This window comes from Podarcis erhardii (assembly GCF_964252035.2).
Source record: "Podarcis erhardii genome assembly, chromosome: 17".
NCBI classification, from domain to species: Eukaryota; Metazoa; Chordata; class Lepidosauria; order Squamata; family Lacertidae; genus Podarcis; species Podarcis erhardii.
The window spans coordinates 16,360,538-16,385,166 of NC_138515.1; the positions used below are offsets into that span (position 1 = coordinate 16,360,538).

Sequence of the window (24,629 nt, forward strand, 5' to 3'; positions counted from 1 at the left end):
CTGATTCATCCTAGTAACAAATTGCCTTGTTTTTTTTCATGATTGCCTAGTTCTCCTTGAGAGAATACCATGGGTTCCACCTGAATGTATCGAAAATCCAAAGCAGCTGAGTTTGGCAACGGACAAGTGGAGTTTTGGAACCACTCTGTGGGAAATCTGCAGCGGAGGAGACAAGCCTCTGAGTTTGCTGGACTCTCAAAGAGTAAGTACCATGTGAAGTTGAACATCTTTGTCTTGGTGAACATACTGTGCAGCGATGGGCATAAGCCACGGTTAAAGTATTTGGACGCAGCTTCCACATGTGATTCTGCCCCTCATCGGGTTTAATGTTTAGGAAAGATTCCTTAGCCTGCTAGGCAGGTTTATTTAAACTAGAGAGAGAGAGAGAGAGAGAGAGGGAGAGGGAGATTGAGTTTGGATTTGATATCCCGCTTTATCACTACCCGAAGGAGTCTCAAAGCGGCTAACATTCTCCTTTCCCTTCCTCCCCCACAACAAACACTCTGTGAGGTGAGTGGGGCTGAGAAACTTCAGAGAAGTGTGACTAGCCCAAGGTCACCCAGCAGCTGCATGTGGAGGAGTGGAGACACAAACCCGGTTCCCCAGATGGCGAGTCTATTGCTCTTAACCACTACACCACACTGGCTATAAACAGGGGAACTTGTAAGCAATAGTCTTTTTCCAGAAGCAACGATTGGATAAAGCCTGTAATTAGTTTTGGGCAATCTCCTTCTGCTCCTCTTTCTCTTCTGGGAAACAGAGAATAAGTGTGGAGTTCATTCCAAATAGATTGGGGCCTCTATGGTGAAATCTGTCATGCTCCCACTTTCCTGACATTTCCTTGGTGGCGATTCAGACACGCTGTGATTTAAAGTCACGTGGCACAAAGGATACGCACCATGTGGCAGGTGCAACATGTCCCCTGATAGTGAAACCCTGTATTTTATGGTATGGTTTGAAAACCAGCATGTGGACACGATTTGTGTGTACGAGGGAACCTCTCCATCTCTTAAACCGAAGTTGTTTGTGTTGGAGACAAAGAAGTGTTGTATTTGATGTTTGCTTGGACATGTAAAAGAATCTCCTTTGCTGTTGAATGTATCTCTTTTCTTCCCCACAAAAAAAGCTACTCAGAATTGTCCTAAATCACCGTCATTTCTTGAATTCTAGAAATTACAGTTTTATGAGGATAGGCATCAACTTCCTGCTCCGAATTGGACAGAACTAGCAAACCTTATAAACAACTGCATGGATTATGAGCCAGACTTCAGACCCTCTTTTAGAGCGGTTATACGTGACCTTAACAGTTTGTTTGCTCCAGGTATGTTAATGGAGAAGAGGTAACTAAATTTTGGTGGGAGACGCAATATGTTTTGTGATCTGCAGTTAGAGTAGAATCTACTGCATAGGCCAGTGATGGCCAAACTTGGCCCTCCAGCTGTTTTGGGACTACAGTTCCCATCATCCCTGACCACTGGTTAGCTAGGGATGATGGGAGTTGTAGTCCCAAAACAGCTGGAGGGCCAAGTTTGGCCATCACTGTCATAGGCAAACTGTTGCAGGGGAGAAGGATGTTGTTCTGAATGTGTTCATAAGACCTGGTGTGGCCTAGTGGCTAAGAGCCTGAGCTATGGATCGAGAAATGATGATGATGATGATGATGATGATGATGATGATGATGATGATGATACAGTAATAATATTTATTTATTTATACATACATACATACATACCCCGTCCACTCTGGGCGGTTCCCAACAGAATATTAAAAACACGATAAAACATCAAACATTAAAAACTTCCCTAAACAGGGTTGCCTTCAAATGTCTTCTAAAAGTCAGATAGTTGTTTATTTCCTTGGCATCTGGTGGGAGCGCGTTCCACAGGGCAGGCACCACCACCAAGAAGGCCCTCTGCCTGGTTCCCTGTAACTTCACTTCTTGCAGTGAGGGATCCACCAGAAGGACCTCGGAGCTGGACCTCAGTGTCCGGGCAGAAAAATGGATCGAGAAATCCCTACTTCAGCTCCTTAATCTGTCACGAGCCCTGTCAAGCAAGTCACTGCTTTTGTAGCTTCAGCGCCCATCTGCAATATGGGAATATCACCACTGGGCTCACTTTATAGAGTTGTAATGTATTATTTATCTGAAACACTTTACTTCATGGATAAATCTCTCTTAATCTTGCCGTATAGCAAGTGAAGCCTATTAATAAATATTATCCAATTTAACCCAATATTTTAAAATTGTGTGTGTTGGGGAAGGGAAAATGCAAGGCTGTAGACCCATAGTACTTAAAAAAATAATAATTAAAAGTTGTGTTAAACCAAGCAGGGCCATTTTGCACATTACACAAATTTGATTTTTTTCAGCTTGAGCATCCCCACCTCTGATGTTGTATGACATCAGAGGCTTGGGAAAGGTGAGCATGGTTGACCAATGATTGGATGGGCCAATTTCTGGCATAGTGGGGTTAATTAGACCTGTAGGCAGGAGATCCCACACCACTGCTATAGAACATGTCTGTCTGCAGATATATTTGAGTTGCACACATAACTTTTCTTCTTGTATCAAAATTCGTTTGCGCTTGTAGAGTTAATGAGCAAATGAACCATGTGTGGGAAGTTTTGAAATGCACTAGGGATTAGGCTGCTTCTATTATCTTCCCATGGGATGCGGGAGGCGCTGTGGTCTAAACCACTGAGTCTCTTGGGCTTGCTGATCAGAAGGTCAGCGGTTTGTATCCCCGTAACGGGGTGAGCTCCCGCTGCTTGGTCCCAGCTCCTGCCCACCTAGCAGTTCGAAAGCACATCAAAGTGCAAGTAGATAAATAGGTACCACTCTGGCGGGAAGGTAAACGGTGTTTCCATGCACTGCTCTGGTTTTACCAGAAGTGGCTTAGTCATGCTGGCCATATGACCCAGAAGCTGTCTGCGGACAAACGCCAGCTCCCTCGGCCTATAGAGCAAAATGAGTGTGCAACCCCAGAGTTGTCTGGTCAGGGGTACCTTTACTATTATCTTCCCACGCAGGACAGTATTTTATGATTGAAAATTAAGATAGCATGTTTATATTTTCTAGGGCTGCACAAGTTCATTTGTCTGCTGATGATGATCTGTTTCTGTTCAGATGCTGTAGGGGAGCCTAGCTGAACATAATATTTTCTTTTGTGTGTGTGTGCGTATTTTCTTCAAGATTACGAACTATTGAAAGAAAGTGATATGTTACCAAATATGAGAATTGGAGCTCTTGGGTTTTCCGGCGCTTTCGAAGCCAGGGACCCGACTTATTTTGAAGAGCGGCACCTGAAATTTTTGCAACAACTTGGCAAGGTAAGAAGATGGGGTGTCTTATTGCAAGGATATGCGATACCGTTAGAAACAAATAAGATATAGAGTAGAAAACCATGGCTAATTTGAAATAATTCGCATACTTTGCTTAGTGTTTTTGGAAGTGCTTATTTTAACAGAGGGACGTGGGTGGCGCTGTGGGTTAAACCACAGAGCCTAGGACTTGCCGATCAGAAGGTCGGCGGTTCGAATCCCCGTGACGGGTTGAGTTCCCGTTGCTCGGTCCCTGCTCCTGCCAACCTAGCATTTCGAAAGCACAAAGTGCAAGTAGATAAATAGGTACCGCTCTGGCAGGAAGGTAAACGGCATTTCCATGTGCTGCTCTGGTTCGCCAGAAGCGGCTTAGTCATGCTGGCCACATGACCCGGAAGCTGTACGCCGGCTTCCTCAGCCAATAAAGCGAGATGAGTGCCACAACCCCAGAGTTGGTCACGACTGGACCTAATGGTGAGAGGTCCCTTTACCTCTTTAAGGAAGGTGGAAGCTACTGCCAGTGCCATTCTTACTGGTAGCACCAACAGAACAACCCCAAAATGAGCTCCCGTTGCTCGGTCCCTGCTCCTGCCAACCTAGAAGTTCAAAAGCATGAAGTGCAAGTAGATAAATACTCTGGCGGGAAGGTAAACGGCATTTCCGTGTGCTGCTCTGGTCCGCCAGATACGGCTTAGTCATGCTGGCCACATGACCCAGAAGCTGTACGCCGGTTCCCTCGGCCAATAAAGCGAGATGAGCGCCGCAACCCCAGAGTCGGTCATGACTGGACCTAATGGTCAGGGCTCCCTTTACCCTTTACCTATTTTAACAGAAACAGAGACTGCCCTTTAATATGTATTTTTTTCGGAGTGGTTTCAGCTTTTTGAAAGAGCAACTGTTTTTTTGTTCTGCTCCCTATCTGTGCAGCTTTTTGGGGGAGGGCGATAGTTCAGAAATATCCTACTCTATTCTACTTCTAAGGCTGGATCTACACATTGGGGGCGCTCTAAATAAGTCAGAAATTAGATTGTTATAACAAAAAAGAACCCTACAGAAAATCGCATATAAAAATTTCCTTCTCTCTGGCGCCATCTGGTGTTGCATGTTTATAACGCATTCAAAACACTGTTTTTTGACTAATGTAGCTGAGTCCTAACAGCAGTATGGAACTGCTACCTCCATCCCAAGATATTTGCCTCCCTTTTATCAGAAGGCTTGCATTCTTCTTTAAGACGAAGAATGACAAGATATGGTTGCAGCCTCTGTTGTGCACACCATACCTCCTTTGTCCCTAAATTTTAATCTTTCCTCTTAACTTTAAACCAGCTCTTTTTTTGGTTTACCTTCAGGTTTTCTCCCTTGAACCCCTTCCTATTTCCCCCTCCTTTTGATGCTTCCCTCTTTGTCACCTTTCTGCCTTTGCAGTAAATCACTGGATGTGAAGAGAGCAGGGAATTTAGGGGCTTCCTTTGTGTTCAGCCTGCCTCCTTTATCCCTGAGCCTTTGGGGGGGGGTTGTTGCTTGTACATCACATCTTCAGATCTCTTTACATCACAGCCCTGAGCAGTCAAAACATAACCAAGTGCAGGAATATTTTTCCTTTGGCTCATGCAGCTTTCGGATGCTTTAGGTCTTGACAGTGCCTGTTCCTTTCCTGTCCCTCTTCTTAAATGTGCAATTCTGCTTCCCTTTATTTAAATACCGTATTTTTTACTCTATAAGACTCACTTTTCCCCTCCTAAAAAGTAAGGGGAAATGTGTGTGCGTCTTATGGAGTGAATGCAGGCTGCGCAGCTATCCCAGAAGCCAGAACAGCAAGAGGGATTGCTGCTTTCACTGCGCAGCGATCCCTCTTGCTGTTCTGGCTTCTGAGATTCAGAATATTTTTTTTCTTGTTTTCCTCCTCCAAAAACTAGGTGCATCTTGTGGTCTGGTGCGTCTTATAGAGTGAAAAATACAGTATATATGCAGGCTGCCCCTGAAGTCAAATGGGTGAAGTTAACTTGTCCCCCTTCATCTTCAGGAGATGTTGTTGTTGTTGAACTGTTTTTGTGCAGTCTTTTTTTTAAATATTATTCTTTATTGATTAAAAATTTACATATCTATACAAACATTATATGCTATCTCTTTACATATGAAGAAAAAGAAAATTAGGCAGAAAATAGAAAATTTATAAAGGAATAAAAAAGAGGAAAAGAAAGGGGGGAAACACCAACAAAGATGCGAAACAAAAAAATCAAAAGACAAGACAACATTATTTACACAATAAACATGTTCATCGACACAATCCTCCTCATCCTTCTCATTATACTGTAATATAAACATTCTTTTTTAACGCAGATTTGTACTGTATAATATCATTTCTTTTCTGCTCTGTATATATTCCTCTAATCATTTTCTTTACAAATGTCACTCAATTTCTGCTAATATGGAATTATTTGTACAATAAAGTTTTACATCGTTCTTAAATATTTAAGAACTATGTTTTTGTGCACTCTTAATAATCTTAGACTTGGAGTGTTACCAAAGTCCCAAGTTGGTGGCGAAAACAGACCAATTATTGAGTCATTAGTGGGATCCTATTCCTGGCTGTGTCACCAGCTAGATTATGCAGACATGAATTGTGCTGTGTGGCACTGGGGAAACAACCTGTCGTATTTTCTTTCAATTATTTCTAGGATTTTGTTGCCCATCAAGTCCCATCAGGGCAGGTTAGAACTATAGGATGAGTTGGGTGGCTCCTAAAAATAAATATATCAGCTGTCAAAACAATAGTACAGGGTTCCTCCCCTGCCCCGCCCTCCCCCCCCCCCCCCGGGCTTGATATTTATAAATGTTTCTATTCATATTCTTTGCAGGGGAATTTTGGCAGTGTGGAGATGTGCCGGTATGACCCACTACAGGACAACACAGGGGAAGTGGTGGCTGTTAAAAAGCTTCAGCACAGCACGGAAGAACACCTGCGAGACTTCGAAAGAGAAATCGAAATTCTTAAATCTCTGCAACATGACAACATTGTGAAGTACAAAGGCGTGTGCTACAGTGCTGGTACATACGCTTTCTAATGTTAAGCGAAAGCTAGCAGTCCCTTGATAACTTATCAGATGTTCCCCATTAGCATGAATCAGTGCGTACAGATGTCCGAACAGTCACTTTTTAAATTAGAGCGAGGCCTTTCCTGTTCACATTTTAAAGAGCGACCACAATCGCACTGTCAGAGTCTCTGCAATTATTAGCATATACTTGGAACGATTTCCAAAACTAGCCTGCTGTGCACTACAGCAACAGCTCCCTTCCTGAGCTGTATTTCCCTGTATGGTTTTAACAGTCAAAATCTCTCTTCACAGGGAATTCTGGGAATCGTAGCTCTGTGAAGGGGAATAGGGCCTCCTAAGAACTTGCAGCATCCTTAACGAGATACAGCTCCCAGAATCCTTTGGGAGAAGCCATGATGGTTTAAAGTCATATCATAGGGTTTTAAATATCTGATGTGAATGTGGCCAGACACACTGTACTGACACAATAGTGGTATTTGCTCCGGGCACAAAATTGTTAGGGACACAAAATTGTAACACCGGGTGCTGGTTCAATACAGCTCCTGTTGGCTGGGCTCCGTTGAAAACATGTTCTCAGAGCGAACCAGGAAGTGACCTCTCCAAACAATGGAACAACTCTTCTTCTTTTTTAGTCTCTGTGACTACAATCTCCTGGGTGACACGGACACATTTAGGCAGTTGAATGCGCATGCGTATTCCTTCCATTTCACTCCCTCTCACTCCATGCAGCCCCGGGCACTGTCAACCCTTGCCACACCACTGCATTTCATCCCAGAAATGCATTTGCCAGGGTAGCCCATTTTGGGCTGTCATTGTTTTGAACTTTATCTTTTAGTGTTGCCTGTGTTAAAGTAGCAGCATGTAACTCTGCTTGCTACTCATCAAACACATCTTCCTCGTGTAACTAGGTGTTTTGCATTGTTCAGAGTTTCTTTATACGCATTTGGAAAACAGCAAGCTTAACTAATTTTGATTTTGGGCAAAAGAATACCATAATGGAATCTTCCACTGCATATATGCTGCAGATGGTCTGTGCCTTTTGCTTATAACGTGCTATATGAAGGAAGCTCTGTAAAGCATAATTTTGAATCTTTTTTCCCCCTTTTGTCATGTGTTTGGGAAGGCCGGAGAAATCTGAAATTGATAATGGAGTACTTGCCCCACGGAAGTTTGCGAGACTATCTCCAGAAGCACAAAGACAGGTTGGATCATAAGAAACTCCTGCATTATGCCTCTCAGATATGTAAGGTAATACGTTTTACTGGTATCTCGAACTCTACCGAAGTCTGTTCTGGGAGCAAATGGTGTGAGAACCAGATCTGTTTGCCGCAGACTCTATAAACGCTCAGGCAGATTGTGTGCAGTTCTCCTTCCCAGTACAGTGCAGGGTCATAGAACCATAAAGTTGGAGGAAACTTGGAGATAATCGAAAACACAACTGTTGCCTCTTCTCTTCCACTCGCTCATGCCAGGCAGCAAACAGCATAGAGGTGTCAGCAGATTTATGCTGCAGATGTTGTCATGTTGTGCTCCAGAGTTCCCATTTTGCCTGCTTAGCCGTCACATAAACAAGCCTTTTCTGGCACACAGGGCATTTCTTGGCCAAGTTTCGCCCAATGCATGAGGAGAAATTTGCAGAAATGAATGTGGGAGGAGTAAAGAAATGGAACAGGGAACCACCCCCGTTGGTGGAAAACAGGAGAATCATGTAAAAACACACACGTAAAAGAAATGTTTGGTTCTGAGAGAGAAGAGTTAGAATTTCTAGGACTAAGCATCAGTGGAATGGATGAGGCTATTCTCAGGGTCAAAATGATAGCTGTGTGTCTATAATGTCAGTGCTGTATGCAGCAAGGTTAAGAATGCTGCTGGGCAGTTCAGCGTTCTGCACAGTTGCTTTGCAGCAGACACAATGGTGACATCTAGTGGTACTTGGGTCACAGTTTGGTAGATGTATGGTGAACTTTAGGAACAGCTGCTGCCAATTCCTCCCTGTCTGTCGTTTCCTAATAGCATAGGATTATGTTGATAAGTGGGATGTTCATAAGCATTTGCGGGGGGCGAATTCTGACAGCCAGGCATGAATTACATGTCTCATCATCTCTTCTGCCGTCAGTATTTGTTAAACCCATCAACACTGATTTCATAACACCGTTTGTGTACGCACAGGGTATGGAGTATCTGGGATCAAAAAGATACGTTCACAGAGATCTAGCAACACGGAATATCTTGGTGGAGAATGAAAACAGAGTTAAAATTGGAGACTTTGGCTTGACAAAAGTTTTGCCTCAGGACAAAGAATACTACAAAGTCAAGGAACCAGGAGAGAGTCCCATATTTTGGTATGTTTCTCTCTTCTGCTTGATTACAAGGCAAATGATTTGGGGGAAATGCAATACTGCATAAATTATTTGGCCCTTGGAATATAATAAAGCGATGCATCTAAAACTTACTCAATCTAGAGTATTATTCTTGGTATGAGCTTTCGTGTGCATGCACACTTCTTCAGATACGCTGAAACAGAAGTATATATAGTGAGAGGGTGGGGAGGGGTATTACTCAGAAGGGGGGTGGGAATGGGTGATTGGCTGATAGGTGTGGCCAAACCCTACGCCTAAGGATAAATGGACATAAACCTGACATCAGGAATCACAAGACAGAGAAACCAGTAGGAGAGCACTTCAATCTCCCAGGACATTCTATACAAGATCTCAAAGTAGCTGTCTTATTACAAAAGAATTTCAGAAATAGACTGGAAAGAGAAGTTGCTGAATTGCAACTTGTTACTAAACTTAAAACCATGGAGAGACCTGGTCTGAATAGAGACATTGGATTCTTATCTCATTATACATGATAAAGCCATTTTTAGCCATCTCACCTCTTGCTTTTTCCTGTAAAACCAATTGCAGTCGTTAACAGTCATCAACAGGTTTACCACACCTATCAGCCAATCACCCATTCCCACCACCCTTCTGAGTAATACCCCTCCCCACCCTCTCACTGTATATAAGGATCTGGTGACTTCTGTTTCAGTGTATCTAAAGAAGTGTGCATGCACACGAAAGCTCATACCAAGAACAAACTTAGTTGGTCTCTAAGGTGCTACTGGAAGAAAGAAATATATATTTGTTTCAACTACGGCAGACTAACACGGCTACCTACCCATTATTATTATTATTATTATTATTATTATTATTATTATTATTATTATTATTATCATCCCAGCCACTCTGGGCAGCTTCTAGCACATATAAAAACATAGTAAAATACCAAACATTAAAAACTTTCCTTAGCAGGGCTACCTTTATGTGTCTTCTAAAAGTAAAATAGTTGTTTATCTCCTTGGCATCCAATGGGAGGGCATTCCACAGGGCGGGTGCCACTACCGAGAAAGCCCTCTGCCTCGTTCCCTGTAACTTCACTTCCCTGTAAGTTCCCTGTAACTTCCCATTGAGGGAACTGCCAGAAGGCCCTTGGAGCTGAACAAGAGAGGTGGAGATGCTCCTTCGGGTATACAGAGCCAAGGCCGTTTAGGACTTTAAAGCTTAGCACCAACACTTTGAATTGTGCTTGGAAACGTACTGGGAGCCAATGTAGACCTTTCAGGACCTGAGTTACGTGGTCTCGGCGGCCATTCCTAGTCACCAGTCTGGCAGCCACATTCTGGATTAGTTGTAGCTTCCAAGTCACTTTCAAAGGTAGCCCCACGTTGAGTGCATTGCAGTAGTCCAAGCAGGAGATAACCAAAGCATGTACCACTCTAGCAAGACAATGCGCAGGCAGGTAGGGTCTCAGCCGGCGTACCAGATGGAGCTGGTAGACAGCCCCCCTGGACACAGAAGTGATCTGTTAAGGGTATAATGTGTTGTGTCAAATTGTTTTTGTTTTATAGATCTCTTTTTTCCCCTTCCTGTCCCCTTTCTCTTCTCTCCTCCCCTCCCCGGCTTCTTATGCTATAGGTATGCTCCAGAATCACTGACGGACAACAAGTTTTCTGTGGCTTCTGATATGTGGAGTTTTGGTGTGGTCCTCTATGAACTCTTCACATATATAGACAAGAACAAAAGCCCCCCAGCGGTTTGTAGATAACCTACATGTGTATACTTGGTCTAGGGCTATGACTATCCCCTTTAGGAGAGGGTGGGGGACCTTTAGGCCATATTTTGTTGAGTCAAAGTCCCTTCTCTGCTTCTCTGCTGCACGTTGAGAAAGGGACTCTTGTTTCTCTCTGTGCAGCACAGAAACACAGCAAGCTACCCTTGGAGAAACAAACTTGTCTTTTTCTCTATGGACAGGTCAACAACAGGAATCTGTCACTTTCCTTCTTCTCTCCTGCTGAGCTGCGGTCAGCTGAGGAGCACAATCTCCTCCCTCCAAGCTGCTGATCAGCACAAAATACTGCAGGGTCTCGTTTTCCCTGAAAATGTTTGTTTCTGCCTTTTAGGGCCGTCTGAAGTTGCAGTTATTTACAGTGGTACCTTGGGTTACATATGCTTCAGGTTACATACGCTTCAGGTTACACACTCCACTAACCCAGAAATAGTGCATCAGGATAAGAACAGAAATCGGGCTCTGGCGGCAGGACGGCAGCAGGAGGCCTCATTAGCTAAAGTGGTGCTTCAGGTTAAGAACGGACCTCTGGAACGAATTAAGTACCTAACCCGAGGTACCACTATATATGTTTTTGTAGCCCACACTTCATGTGTTCTCAGATTACCTGTCCCATTAAACTTTAATTAGTTTAATGTAAATGCCCAGTGCGCTTCCATCGTCACAAGTCCCACTACAGCAGAGCATTTCGCGCAGCAGTTTAAGAAGGGCAGGAGAGGCAGTATCTTTTCAAAGAGGAGTCTTGGAGCAAGTGGTTTGGAACTCAAAGAAAGGTTTATTTACAAAAACAAAAAAACCCCCGGCGACGAACCACACATATCAGCAAACACGCCCAAAAAGGGAGAAGGGGAAAAGGGAACAAACACATGGGAGACTGACTATTTATACAAACTCATGTTCCTGGAAGCCTAATGACCTCCAGCTGCTCAGTGATTAGAGCGTTTCTGCTACCTTTTAACCCTTTGATAGCAACACCCCCTCTCGCTCGTAACACTGAGCTGTACCAACCTTAATTCAAATTTAAACCTGAACAGAAACATTTATGAAATTGCGGACTCAAAGCTTTCGTAAAACCGTCCGCGAGATTTTCTTGGCTTGGACAATACTTTAGTTCAATTAAACCTTGTTTTACACTTTGGCATACATTTTGATAACGGATATACAAGTGTTTTGTGTGTGCCTTGAATTGACCTGATTTAGCTAGTTTAATACAAGGTTGATTGTCTTCCCACACTCTGATAGGTAGGGAACATTCTCCAAACAATTCTTGTACCAGTTGCTTATAAAATTCTAGTTCTCTACATAAATCTGATAATGCATTAAACTCAGATTCAGTTGAACTTAAAGCTATAAGTGACTGCTTTCTTGATCTCCAACCAATTAGTGCATTTCCAAATTTTATCGCCATTCCTGACACTGATTTTCTATCTGGTCCAGCATCTGCCCAACTACTGTCGGCCCAACATTCAAGTTGTGTGCTGCCCTCTGCTGATAGTTTTAAGCGAAACCTTTTGGTAGTTTGGAGATACCTTAAAACTCTTTTTACTCCTTGCCAAGCATGCATTGATGGTTTTTCAGCTTGTCTACACAGCATGTTGACAGCATATGTTATATCGGGCCGAGTCCACTGTGCAATGTGGAGTAGACTGCCTATCGCTGACTGGTAAACCCCGGGATTAGAGAACTCTGCCTGTTGCTCGGCTTGAGCATCCTTTATGTAACTTAACTCCATTGGGGTTTTAACACCAGCACAGTTGTCCATTTTAAACCTTTCCAGCAACTGCTGGATCTTAGCTTCTTGGCTGAGCCAATAGTTCCCATTTTCATCTTGCTGAATTTTAACTCCTAGATAAACAGATACATTGCCTAGTGATTTTATCTGAAACCTTTCTCCAAGCTTTGTGGCAAATTGTTGTGCAAGTTTATCATCTTTTCCACTGTATAATAAATCGTCAACAAATATCAAGACTGCTTCTTGTTCACATCCCGAGCCTTTTAGATAAAGACACGCATCTGCTGCGCTCTTTCTGAACCCCATGCTCTCTAGAGCATCATTTAAGCAGGAATTCCAATTACGGGCGGACTGTTTCAACCCATAAATGGATTTGTGTAGGCGCCAGACCTGGTTTGGCTTGTCTCCTTCAAAACCCGGTGGTGGTGTCATATAGACTTCCTCCTGTAAGTCTGCATTTAAATAAGCCACATTGACATCAAAATGAAACAGCTTATTTCCCTTCTTAGCTGAAGAGGCTAAAAGCATTCTTAGTGACTCCGATCTTGAAGTAGGGGCATAGATTTGAGAATAGTGAACACCTTTGCGCTGCGAAAACCCTTTTGCAACTAGTCGGGCTTTATACTGCAACTCTTCAGTAGTTGTGGGCTTTAAACGATATACCCATCGACAACCTACAGCTTGTTGCCCTTTCGGAAGCTCTGTACTTGTAAACACACCGAGAGACTTCATTGAAGCCATCTCTTTTTCCATTGCTTCCTGCCACTTTGCGGCTTCTGAGCTTGGAAGCTGTTGTACTTCCATATAGCTATCTGGCTCACACTGTGCCATATTTACGTATACACTTGTCACCTTAAACCGCTCTGGCGGCTTGCCCTTTGTGGCACGGTTTGATCTGCGCAATTGTTCCTCTTGTGCCCCCTCTGACCGTTGGCTGTCAGAATCTGTCTCAGACTTTATATCTGGATGCGCCCCTAGGGATAAAGACCTCCGTTTAGATACCTCCCTTGGGCTTGGTGTTGCAGGCGACCTGCTTCGCTTTTGCTGTCTGCTAGGCCTACTGACTGGCGATGTTGGAACACTCCTAGATTCTGGCTTTTCTACCTTAGGAGAAGAACCTTGTGCCTGGTCAGAATCTGCATCTGAACCATGTGCACCATCCCCTTCTGGCTCATTACTCTCTGGACTTTCATTCTCAGCATGAATGCCTAAATCATCTCTCAAAATGTCAGGGTTACCATGTAAGTGAGTCCATCCGGACTGCTCACAAAATTCAGCGCTCCTACTGAGGACCACTCTTGTAGTATCCCCATTTGGGTTCACGAATCTCCAAGATTTAGCGTGTGGTTCGTACCCACAAAAGATGAGTTTCCTAGCCCTTGGACCTCCCTTTTTCCTTAACGCTTTTGGGATAAGTACATAGGCTTGACATCCAAACACCCGAAAGTAATTAATTTTGGGCTTCTTCCCATATAAAGCAAAATAAGGGGTAGTGCCAATTACAGAATTATATACTCGGTTCAGAATATGAGTAGCTGCCTGCCAGGCTTCCGCCCAGTAACTTTGAGGGAGTTTAGCATCAAACAACATAGAGTTTGCCAACTCTTGCAGAACCCTGTTTTTACGTTCGGCCACGCCTCCTTCTTGGGGGGAATAAGGTGTAGACAGACGATGCTTAATTCCCTTTTTCTTAAAGAAATTCTGCAACACAGACCCGGTAAATTCTGACCCTCTGTCTGTCTGAAAAGCAAGTACTTTAGTACCGAATTCAAGTTCTACTGCATGAACCCAATTTTTAACTGTTTCTGCAGTATCTGCTTTGGTTTTGAGAGGAAAAAACCATGTGACTTTTGTTTTGTCATCCGAGAGACACAGTGCATACCTCGAACCTCCCATGCTAGCAACAGGCATTGGGCCACATAGGTCCATATGCACAAGTTGGAATACTTTGACAGATTTCCTATCTGAACTGGGATAGCTGCATCTATGAACCTTCGCCCTTTTGCATGCAGTACAATCCAAATACTTAGCACATTTGTTCATTTTGCACCCTTCTGATAATTCAGGTTGCCTTTTAACATACTGAAAATTAATATGTCCCAGACGCCGGTGCCATAAATGAACACAAGAATTATGGGTAGGCAAGTTCACACAACCAGCATGAACCTGTTCAACTTCATCTGGACTTGTCTCAAAATAATATAACCCATTTCTGCATTCCACCTGCAAAAGAGATACGTTATTCTTTGAAATAGTGCAAACCCCATTTTCAAACACAGTTTTAAACCCATTTCTATCAAGTTCTGACACAGACAAAATACACCCCTTCAATCCCTTTAGCACGTAGGCATCAATTTCTGTTTGCAAACAATTCAAGAACACTGTGCCTACAGTCTCTAAGGAACGTTTAGTTGAATCTGCCATTGTCACAACTTTAGGGATTTGCAAATGTCTGCAATTCTGCAAACGGACACTAGATGGCGCCACCAGGTGGTGTGATGCACCACTGTCGATCAACCAGCGTAGATTGCTGCCTTGGCCACGCCCTTGCATCAACGCCATTGCTGAAGCCATGTGCTGTGTGCTGTGGGAGTAGCCACGACCTCCTCCTCTTCTTCGACGTCCCCTGGAACTCCTTGTCTGGTAACTAGGGGTGACGGCCTTGGTGCTGTCTTTACCAGGTTCACGTGTGCAATTCCTGATTAGATGGGAAGGGGAACCACAGCAAAAACAGTGTCTAGCTGCAAAAGCATTTACTGTGTGCTCAAACTCAGCATCAACACTCTTAGGCACAGCATAACTCCCCTTTGAAGACAAACCTCTTTCTCTTTGCCTTTTATCCTGTTCATCTGCAAGCCGAGATGAAATGTATTCAAGGGTTAATTCAGTTGAAGGCATAGCTTCCAAAGTTAGAGCTAGAGTCTCATAGCTTTTATCAAGAGAAGACAACAATATGTATGACTGCTGCTCCATAGAGAAAGGAATGCCCAGCTGTCTTAGTTGATTAAAGGCAGACACCATTTTGGCAATATGTTCTTTCACACACGCTCCCGGTTGGAGACGTAAATCAAACAAACATCTTGTAGCATGGATCTTGGCCCCCGCAGTGTTTCTGGAATTTAACCGCTGCAGAACCGTCCAGACCTCATGCGTGTTCTTTAACTCAGAAACATAAGGCATTTGCTCTGGTCCTACTGCCAAAACTAGTAGACCTTGGGCTTTCCTGTCGCGTTTCTGTGAAGCTGCTGCTGCTGCTTTGTCTTCTGCAGACGCGTCTGCAGCTGCCTGTAAAGGCGGTGCTTCAGTGCAACTCCACAATTCTTTTGCTTGCAACCAAACCCTTACTCTAGCCTTCCAATCTTGCCAATTTTTCCCATTGAGTCGCGTAAACGGGACAGAAAAACTTTCCTGGGACTCTGCCATCCTCCCTGGGGCTTAGGAACGATATTCACACACCTGTAGACCGTCTCCCAGCTGCTGAGGTGGCTCCTTGTGGAATAAGACGTCTTCCAGCGAGTACAAACTGCTCAGTGCCTGTTTAAAACTTTTCTAGGCACGTTGCAGGACTCAAGCTGCTTTGAAGGCTTTCGTTGTCGGCAACCGCTTCTGACTTCGCTCCAGTCCTTGCATAAATCACTCTGAACTGCACTCCTTATCTCCTTCTTGACGTACAAACATCCATAACCTGTCCTATTAAACTTTAATTAGTTTAATGTAAATGCCCAGTGCGCTTCCATCGTCACAAGTCCCACTACAGCAGAGCATTTCGCGCAGCAGTTTAAGAAGGGCAGGAGAGGCAGTATCTTTTCAAAGAGGAGTCTTGGAGCAAGTGGTTTGGAACTCAAAGAAAGGTTTATTTACAAAAACAAAAAAACCCCCGGCGACGAACCACACATATCAGCAAACACGCCCAAAAAGGGAGAAGGGGAAAAGGGAACAAACACATGGGAGACTGACTATTTATACAGACTCATGTTCCTGGAAGCCTAATGACCTCCAGCTGCTCAGTGATTAGAGCGTTTCTGCTACCTTTTAACCCTTTGATAGCAACATTACCAGCAGCCTAAAACAAGTTAGCCAAAAAAACAAGTTAGCAAAACCGGCAGCAACACTGCAGAGGGAGTAATACTCTGATCTCACCCTCCAAGGAGATGTGTCTTGTAGCAGGGAGGGCATTCCACAACCGAGGGAGGCCACCACGCAGAAGACCCTCCCTGCCCTGCTGCTTCGCAAAAGCCACCGGTGATGGCACTCCCACCCCTGGCAGATCTTAATGCCTCGGAATATCAGAGGGGGGGCATTCTCTAAGCACAATGTGCTGTGCATGGGACTGCCCTTAAGGGCCATTTGGAAATGTCAGCAGGGCCAGAGTATGGCCGCAGAGTTTGTAGCAAAGATTCCTAGCACTGTGGTTGCTGATGTGTTTCCAGCCTAAATTCAAGGTGCTGAGATTTACTTCTGGGGCAGAAAGTGGTAAGGGGCAATATGCCACCAGTGGGGGAGCAGGGTGAAAGCAACATGGGTGGGACAGGCTTTCTCTTTCCCCATCCTCTCTGACCTCTCCTCTCTCCACACACAAACACACCTTTTATTCATCTCTTTTCCCCATCTTCATCTATCCATCCATTCATTTTTGTACTCTTCTGGCTGGAGCAACCATTCCGAAGGAGGTTGAGCGCTACATGCAGACTTCAGGCCAACAGATTGCAAAGCTCTTTACAGTCTGAACCCAGAATAACAGAAGGAAATAACTTCTCCCTTGTCTTCCCAACCCCCTGTTAAGTAGCTCTTCTTCAGTAGCTGGCTCCAAGATTTGGAATTAGTTGCCAGGGTTTTGTGTATGTAAATCTGGGAGACTGGCCCTTTTAAACAAGTAAGCCTTTTGTAACTAAATATATTAACACCAGCTCTCTCTTTTTAAAAATCTAACTCTGATAGTATTTTATTGTTGCTCTAGTTCTGTTTTGCTTTTTAAAAAAATCAGTTTTAACCTACTGCAAGAACAAATGTTGAAAACAGGCTATAAATTTTCCAAATAAATAAAAGCTAGTTTCTGTCTGCAAAACCTTCAGATTGGTATAGACTTTTTTTTTTTTTTACTTTTTTGAAAGAGGGATGTTCTATAGGCCTTAAAGGATTTCCTCTGTGACATATTGCATTCTATCCAACAAAGACTAGTGCGCCTTCTGCATAGCTCCTCCTATGAAACTAGGTAATTCTTTTATGCTTTGATGTCATTAACCTTAACGGAAATTCAGCTTGGAATTTTTATTTTAGGAGTTCATGCGCATGATTGGGAATGATAAGCAGAACCAGATGATTGTGTTCCATTTGATAGAGCTGTTGAAGAATAACGGAAGGCTGCTCAGACCTGACGGATGCCCGGATGAGGTACCTGAATGTATCACTTTATCATGCTGTTCTCTCGCTTGGTGTAACTGTCAGTCATGGTGTGCCTCTGAATTGTTCCTGTGGCAGAGACAACCATAGCAGAACACTTGCTCCGTTGTTTACCTGGAAGCCTAGTAGCATGGGCAGTTTCCACATCCTTCAAAAGTTTTCTTTTAGACCAAAAACTTGGGCTTTCTCATTCATGAGCAACTTTGTTTTTTAGAAACAAGAAATGCAGTGTAGAAGTGCAATGGCATCTAGAATCCATTCGTTATTTCCAGTTTACAAAGCTTGCTTTTGCAAACAGCTACTTGTAAATGTGGAGGACGCGGGTGGCGCTGTGGGTTAAACCACAGAGCCTAGGACTTGCCGATCAGAAGGTCGGCGGTTCGAATCCCCACGGGGTGAGCTCCCGTTGCTCAGTCCCTGCTCCTGCCAACCTAGCTGTCCGAAAGCACGTCAAAGTGAAGGTAGAAAAATAGGGACCGCTCCAGCGGGAAAGTGTTTCTGTGTGCAGCTCTGGTTCGCCAGAAGTAGCTTAGTCCTGCTGGCCACATGACCCGGAAGCTGTACGCCAGCTCCCTCGGCTAATAAAGCGAGATGAGCGCCGCAACCCCAGAGTTGGTCACAACTGGACCTAATGGTCAGGGGTCCCTTTACCTTACTTGTAAATGAACAAATTCCTCTTGGCTTATTGCCCAGAAAAACCAAACTCCCAATCATGAGGAGCCATATCCTTGGTGAAGTAGATGTTCCACATAAGTCTTGGCTATACAGTGGATGTTTCCCTGCCTGTCATTGTCCTTTTGGTTCGGCCTGCCTACACTAGAATCTAGGAACAAAATCAAGGAAACGGCAAGAATCCTTTCAAGAAAACTGTGTAAAATGCCATAAAAGCAGTTTTGAAAGAGCTGTAATGAAACATTGCTTGCCTCCACAAGAGGTCTGGAGGGTGGCATCATGAGAACGGGGCCTTTTCTGCAATGGCTCCCCATTTGTGGGATGCTCTCCCCAGGGAGGTCCACCTGGCGCCTTCATTGATACACCTTGAGGCAGCAGGCGAAAGCATTCCTCTACCAGGTCTTTGGCTGATTCACATCCAATGCCTTTTAAAAAATGTGTTGGGGAAGTGGAGGCCGTTATTGGGTTGTTTTTGTTTTTATTATGTATTTTGTGATTTTGTATGGTGATTTTGTGTTGTAACCGCCCTGAGACCTGTGGGTATACAAATGTAAGAAACAACAACAACATAAATAGATCCCATTTGAGAACAGGGGAATGGCCTTAAGTACTTAACTACAGACCTGTCCCCAATTCACTTTCAGAAGTGGCTGAAGTAAAACAACCGCCTGATGGAATGCCTTGATAAATGCTTCCTCATCATGATTGCTTAAAGATGGTTGATATTTCCAATATGTATTTTATGGTGGAGGGAGAAAGCTTACAAGAGAGGTGGGGAAAAGCAAGGAGCTGGTGGAACTCACTGCTACTTGGCCCTCCCCAGTACTGTAATAACTCTCTGCCAACTCTTGCTCTCTGTTTGCAAAACCATCTCGTTTCGGAAGGAAACTGTGTGGCTCTCTAGATACAGTGGTACCTTGGGTTAAGTACTTAATTCGTTCCGGAGGTCCGTTCTTAACCTGAAACTGTTCTTAACCTGAAGCACCACTTTAGCTAATGGGGACTCCTGCTGCCGCCGCACCGCCGGAGCACGATTTCTGTTCTTATCCTGAAGCAAAGTTCTTAACCTGAAGCACTATTTCTGGGTTAGCGGAGTCTGTAACCTGAAGCGTAATGAACCTGAAGCGTATGTAGCCCGAGGTACCACTGTATTGCTAGACTCCAGTTCCCATCATCCCTGACCATTTGGCAATGCTGGCTGTGGTTGATGGTAGTTGGGAGCCTCGCAACATACAGAGAGCTGCAGGTTGCTGCCCTGCCACTGATCTGAATTATAGGTTCAAGTGATTACCTGGCACACACCTGTTGCATGAGTCGTCATGTTAATAAAAATAGCAAAACTGGCTCCACCAAGCCATCACACTGCTTACGAGGAACTTCATCAGAAAGACATAGCTAAAGTCAGGCATAGACAAACTCAGCCCTCCAGATGTTTTGGGACTACAACTCCCATCATCCCTAGCTAACAGGACCAGTGGTCAGGGATGATGGGAATTGTCCCAAAACATCTGGAGGGCCGAGTTTGCCTGTGCCTGGCTAAAGTCAATAGTGGAGCTAGTTGTTCCAGACAGACCACTCTTTGGGAGGGTGATAGCTTTAGCAGCCCCTCTTCCTCGTTGTTACTTCTCCCTGCCTATGGAAGAGATGTATGGCTCAGAACTGCATTACCTCAAGGACCGCCCCTTTCCATATGAACCTGCCCAGGCCCTGAGATCATCTTCTGAGGCCCTTCTTCGTGTGCCTCCTCGAGAGGTCCGTAGGGCAGCAACACAAGAACGGGGCCTTCTCTGCAGTGGCTCCCCATCCCTGGAATGCTCTCCTCAGGGAAGTTTGCCTGGCGCCTTCATTATACACCTTTAGGTGCCAGGCAAAAACGTTCCTTTTTAACCAGGCCTTAGGTTGGCCTGATTGACATCCTATACCCTTTTAAAATGTGGCTCTTTTTTACGGGGGTGGGGTGGTGTTATTGGGTTATTGTTCTTATTTTGATTTTATATATTGTTATCTTTTCTGTGAACTGCCCTGAGACCTCCGGGTATAGGGTGGTATATAAATTCTATGAGATCCAGCGCCAAGGGCCTTCTGGCAGTTCCCTCATTGTGAGAAGTGAGGTTACAGGGAACTAGGCAGAGGGCCTTCTCAGTAGTGGCACCCACCCTCTAGAACGCCCTCCCATCAGATGTCAAGGAAATAAGCAGCTATCCCATTTTTAAAAGACATCTGAAGGCAGCCCTGTTTAGGGAAGATTTTAAATATTTAATGCTGTATTGTTTTTAACACTCGATTAGGAGCTGCCCAGAGTGGCTGGGGAACTCAGCCAGATGGGTGGGATATAAATAAATTATTATTATTATTATTATTATTATTATTCTTCTTCTTCTTCTTCTTCTTCTTCTAATGATTATAATATAGTATATGGTGGAAACCATGAAGAGAGGGGATTTGCATAAGGTATGGAAGAAATGTGCTGGTCTGGGATTGCTGACAGGTTTTGCACGACTATTCGCACCGCACTGAGAGCCAGTGTGGTGTAGTGGTTAAGAGCAGTAGTCTCGTAATCTGGTGAACCGGGTTCACGTCTCCGCTCCTCCACATGCAGCTGCTGGGTGACCTTGGGCTAGTCACACTTCTCTGAAGTCTCTCAGCCCCACTCACCTCACAGAGTGTTTGTTGTGGGGGAGGAAGGGAAAGGAGAATGTTGGCCGCTTTGAGACTCCCTAGGGTAGTGATAAAGCGGGATATCAAATCCAAACTACTCTTCTTCTTCTTCTTCTTCTTCTATTTCTGCTCATCTCATACTGGTGTTTTCTCTCTTGCCAAGGTCTATGCCATCATGACGGAGTGCTGGAACAACAGCGCCAGCCTGAGACCCTCCTTCAGGGATCTTGCTCTGAGAGTGGATCTCATAAGGGAGAGCATGGGTGGGTGAACATGCTGGAATTCACCCAAAGTGACCTGCCGACATGCACAGCAAGTGTGTCCTGTTCTTCGGGACGTTGCAGATCGTTGCTTATCCCACACCCATTCAGAGACGGCAACAAAATCATCCCATCCAACCTCGCCCGTGATGACGAAGGATGCGGCTTAGTTTCTTCATCGGGAATACTAGCACGATGCATTGATGAAAAGCACTTTGATAGCAAAGGAATTGCTTCCCCCCTTCCCTTTATTTTGAAGCAGAATAGCGCAGCGTGATCAGTAAGCATCGCCATGGTTTGCCTAATAGGACAACTGCAGAAAAAAATGATGATGTCAGACAGGGGAGTTATGGAAAGATAAGAAGACTGGGTGATTTAGGTTGCAATTGTGTGCCTGCTTACCTGTGGATTGCTATTGACCAATGAGACTTGCTTCTAAGGAGCTATATATAGGACTATGTTCTTCAGCAGCAGTTGACTTGCCGGGTTTCTGGTAGCACAGCTACCAGAAGACTTTGCGCTTCCAGCTGCACCACTTTGAAAAAGAGCAAATGTTTGCACTTAATGGAATTACCAGTGCATGGGTTCCTCTTTTCGCTACCCCTTATTTTGTCCCGTCCTCCTGCTACCTTCGTCCACTTTTGCCTGCCGTAAGAGGAGATGGTATACCAAGCGAGGCTACCTTTCATGTAGCTTGGAACGGTGTGTTCCTTTGCGTAGATGAACATTTCTTTAGGTGTGTGCAGTTATGCAATTCTGTGAGAGACTTAAATATATTTTTTATATAAAAAGGATAATATAAGTGTAGCAGAGAAACACAAAGCACCAGTCAGGATGAGAGAAGATTGCTGATGGGTCCTGGCGATAGCTTTTATGTCATACAACTGCCCAATGCTGTGCCAGCACAAGAACCGCTCAAAACATGGCAGCAGTACAGAGTTGAGGCTCAGTTGCAGACGCGTTTCGTGCCCTGCAAGCCGTTGCTGAGTAAGTCTGAGTTGCAGAAAGCAGCAGAAAGAAGCCGCTGGAATACCTTTTTGACTTTTTCCTGCAGTGAACTATGAGCGATTTAGCCTCCTGTTCCATGCATTGCACAAGAGCCGCTGTTTTATGAAAGGGTTTGTTGCTGTTTATTAGTTTTAAAACTTTTTTTACTTTGTCAAGGCGTCACGGCTTTAATGTGTAGAAGAAAGGCTTTAAAAAAGAGGAAAAATAGCCGTTTAAGCAACTTCTGTGTGTGTGTCTAAGCCAGCCAGAGAAGAGATGTCTGTTCAGGCAGTGTGATGTACTGTAAATACTTCAAAGGAAAGGGAACAAATAAGAAGAGATTTTTTAAAAAACAAACACCTGCTGAAAATTGCATTTTTAAATGAACAAGTATATATAGCAGTCTATTTTCTTATGTATGTTGTGGATATGTCAAGCGCTGACCGCGTTTCCTTAAGGCACAGTTTTTTGAAGTCATGTCATCGGCAGCAGCTTAATATGTTCCCCATGCTAAACTTTGTTAGCCTTGCCAACTTTCCCAGATGCTGCATTTTTCCTTTCTACCCTCTTCAACTTTTTACTGGGTGACCCAGTCAGATTGAAATAGAAAAGCAGGCTTCCAATGTTACGAAGAACAAATGTCACCCATCTGGCCCGTCCTAGTCTTCTTCAGGTTACTGAACAATTTGGCTCTGTGTAAGGATAGCCATGTGATTTTTCCTTACCTCTTTTCACAACAGCCTAAGTTGTGAAATATATATAAAACCACTGTAACTCCTTGCGCACCAGGCTCAGTGGCGCAAATTTGCATTTGCCAGCTTAGGAACATGGAGAGTAAGAAGCAGGTAGCATCAGACTCTCTTTCTTGCCCCTAATGATTTGGCTGTCGGCTTCGGAGCTGGCCAGAATACTTTAACAGAAGGGCACTGGGTATTTCCTCTTCTCTCACTGGTTGCCCACCAAGCCTTGTTTTGGTGACTTGCAATAGAAGTATCCTCCTTGGGAGAAGGTGCTGAGAAGATGTTTGCTTTCTAAAATCAAAAAGGGGGGACGTCAATTGAAAGAGGTTGTTGCTTTCCACTATGGAGATGGAATGAAAACTTGAAATGTACTTCGGCGTATGGCAGAGCGTGCTTAGATGTGCTATGAACTTATGTACCTACCTCAAAAATGGAGGAGGGTGCAGCGATGTGAGTTTTGCATGAGGCTAAGAAGTACCTCCAAAAGTTGCAATTACTTAGCAGGTGAGCTCCAGTCTACCAATATTTTGTGCCCCTGTGTGCTCTGGCAAGTGCTGATCTAATGGCTCTTGGGTATGTGTGAAGCTCTCCTTTCACACGTGCAGGAGATTGTCGCTCTGTTTTACAAGCAGGGGTGTTTCACACGTGCGATGGGCATACGGAACAGCAATTCTTGTTTGTAAGTAGAGATGGGAAACGCCGGCGTCTTTTCCTCTGGTAAAGACATTTATTTTATTTGTAAGAGTAGAGAGTTATGCAAGCAACTGCCGGGGGATTGGCGGAAGGAGGAGAACGTGGGATTGAAATTGTGGGTAGCCATGTTTTGTAACAGCACGTTATGTTTAAATGGCTGGAAATGTTTGCATTTTAAGAGACAGTTTCACAATGTATATTTTTTAATTGCTTTTGGTCGAATACATTGCACATTTGTACATTGCTTTGAAGTTGATTTTAAAACAGGTTGTACATGAAATATATTTTCTTTTTTGTAGACTATTTACGTGTATTGTTTTTGTTTAGGTTCCGTATTAACCGAAATCATAGTAGCATAAGGTTTAAAGCGACAGCAGGTACCAGGATAAACAGATGCAGCCGTCTGACCATGACAGAAATACATCTTCTATGTGATCAAGGATTTCATATTCCATATTTTTTTAAAAAAAGAAAAAAGGAAGAAACCTCAGGGAATTTTGTGTAATGCAACAAAGAGTTCTTCCATAGTGGTTTTTAAGTAAATAAAAATGTATTTGTTTGATCTAGTATAGTATGATTGACTTACATTCTCATGATGATGGCGGTAATCTTTTGAACACTTCTGTGATTGCAATCGTTTAACCTAAGTGGGGGGGGGGGGTCTCAGGCCAGGAGGCCAAATGCAACTCTCCAGGCCCTCTTATCTGGCCAAAACCTCTGTCCCCAGGCCACACCTCTCACAGTCTCTGATTCACGTGTTTTTGCTCTGATTGGAATGTGTCTTGAGCTTGGATAATAACGCTTGCTTGCCTGGATAGAGAGGGCTGCGCATAGCAACCATTGCTCCATTCACTTTTGCTTTTAACCCTCCCACCACTGGCACGTGACCCTTGAAGCTTCCTCAAAAAAACCCAAGGCCTTCGGACTGAACAGTGAAGAAGTGAAGAGCCCAATCTATAAAGGTGCTAAATGTTTCAAAGGCGGCGCAAGCCACTGAGCA

The 24,629-nt window shown here is 44.1% G+C and overlaps 1 protein-coding gene across 2 annotated transcripts in view; it reads left to right on the top strand.

Moving 5' to 3' along the window:
- The window catches only part of JAK2 (Janus kinase 2), a 94,141-nt gene extending 69,950 nt beyond the window's left edge, over positions 1–24,191 (top strand). For both annotated transcript variants that reach the window (XM_081844836.1, XM_081844837.1), the window contains 9 exons: positions 51–202; positions 1,171–1,321; positions 3,194–3,330; positions 6,180–6,369; positions 7,501–7,625; positions 8,547–8,719; positions 10,337–10,454; positions 17,497–17,610; positions 21,113–24,191. In XM_081844836.1, the coding sequence (XP_081700962.1) occupies positions 51–202; positions 1,171–1,321; positions 3,194–3,330; positions 6,180–6,369; positions 7,501–7,625; positions 8,547–8,719; positions 10,337–10,454; positions 17,497–17,610; positions 21,113–21,220 (1,268 nt within the window). In that variant the 3' untranslated portion in view covers positions 21,221–24,191. The remainder of the gene's footprint in view (positions 1–50; positions 203–1,170; positions 1,322–3,193; positions 3,331–6,179; positions 6,370–7,500; positions 7,626–8,546; positions 8,720–10,336; positions 10,455–17,496; positions 17,611–21,112) is intronic.
- Positions 24,192–24,629: the final 438 nt, after the last annotated feature.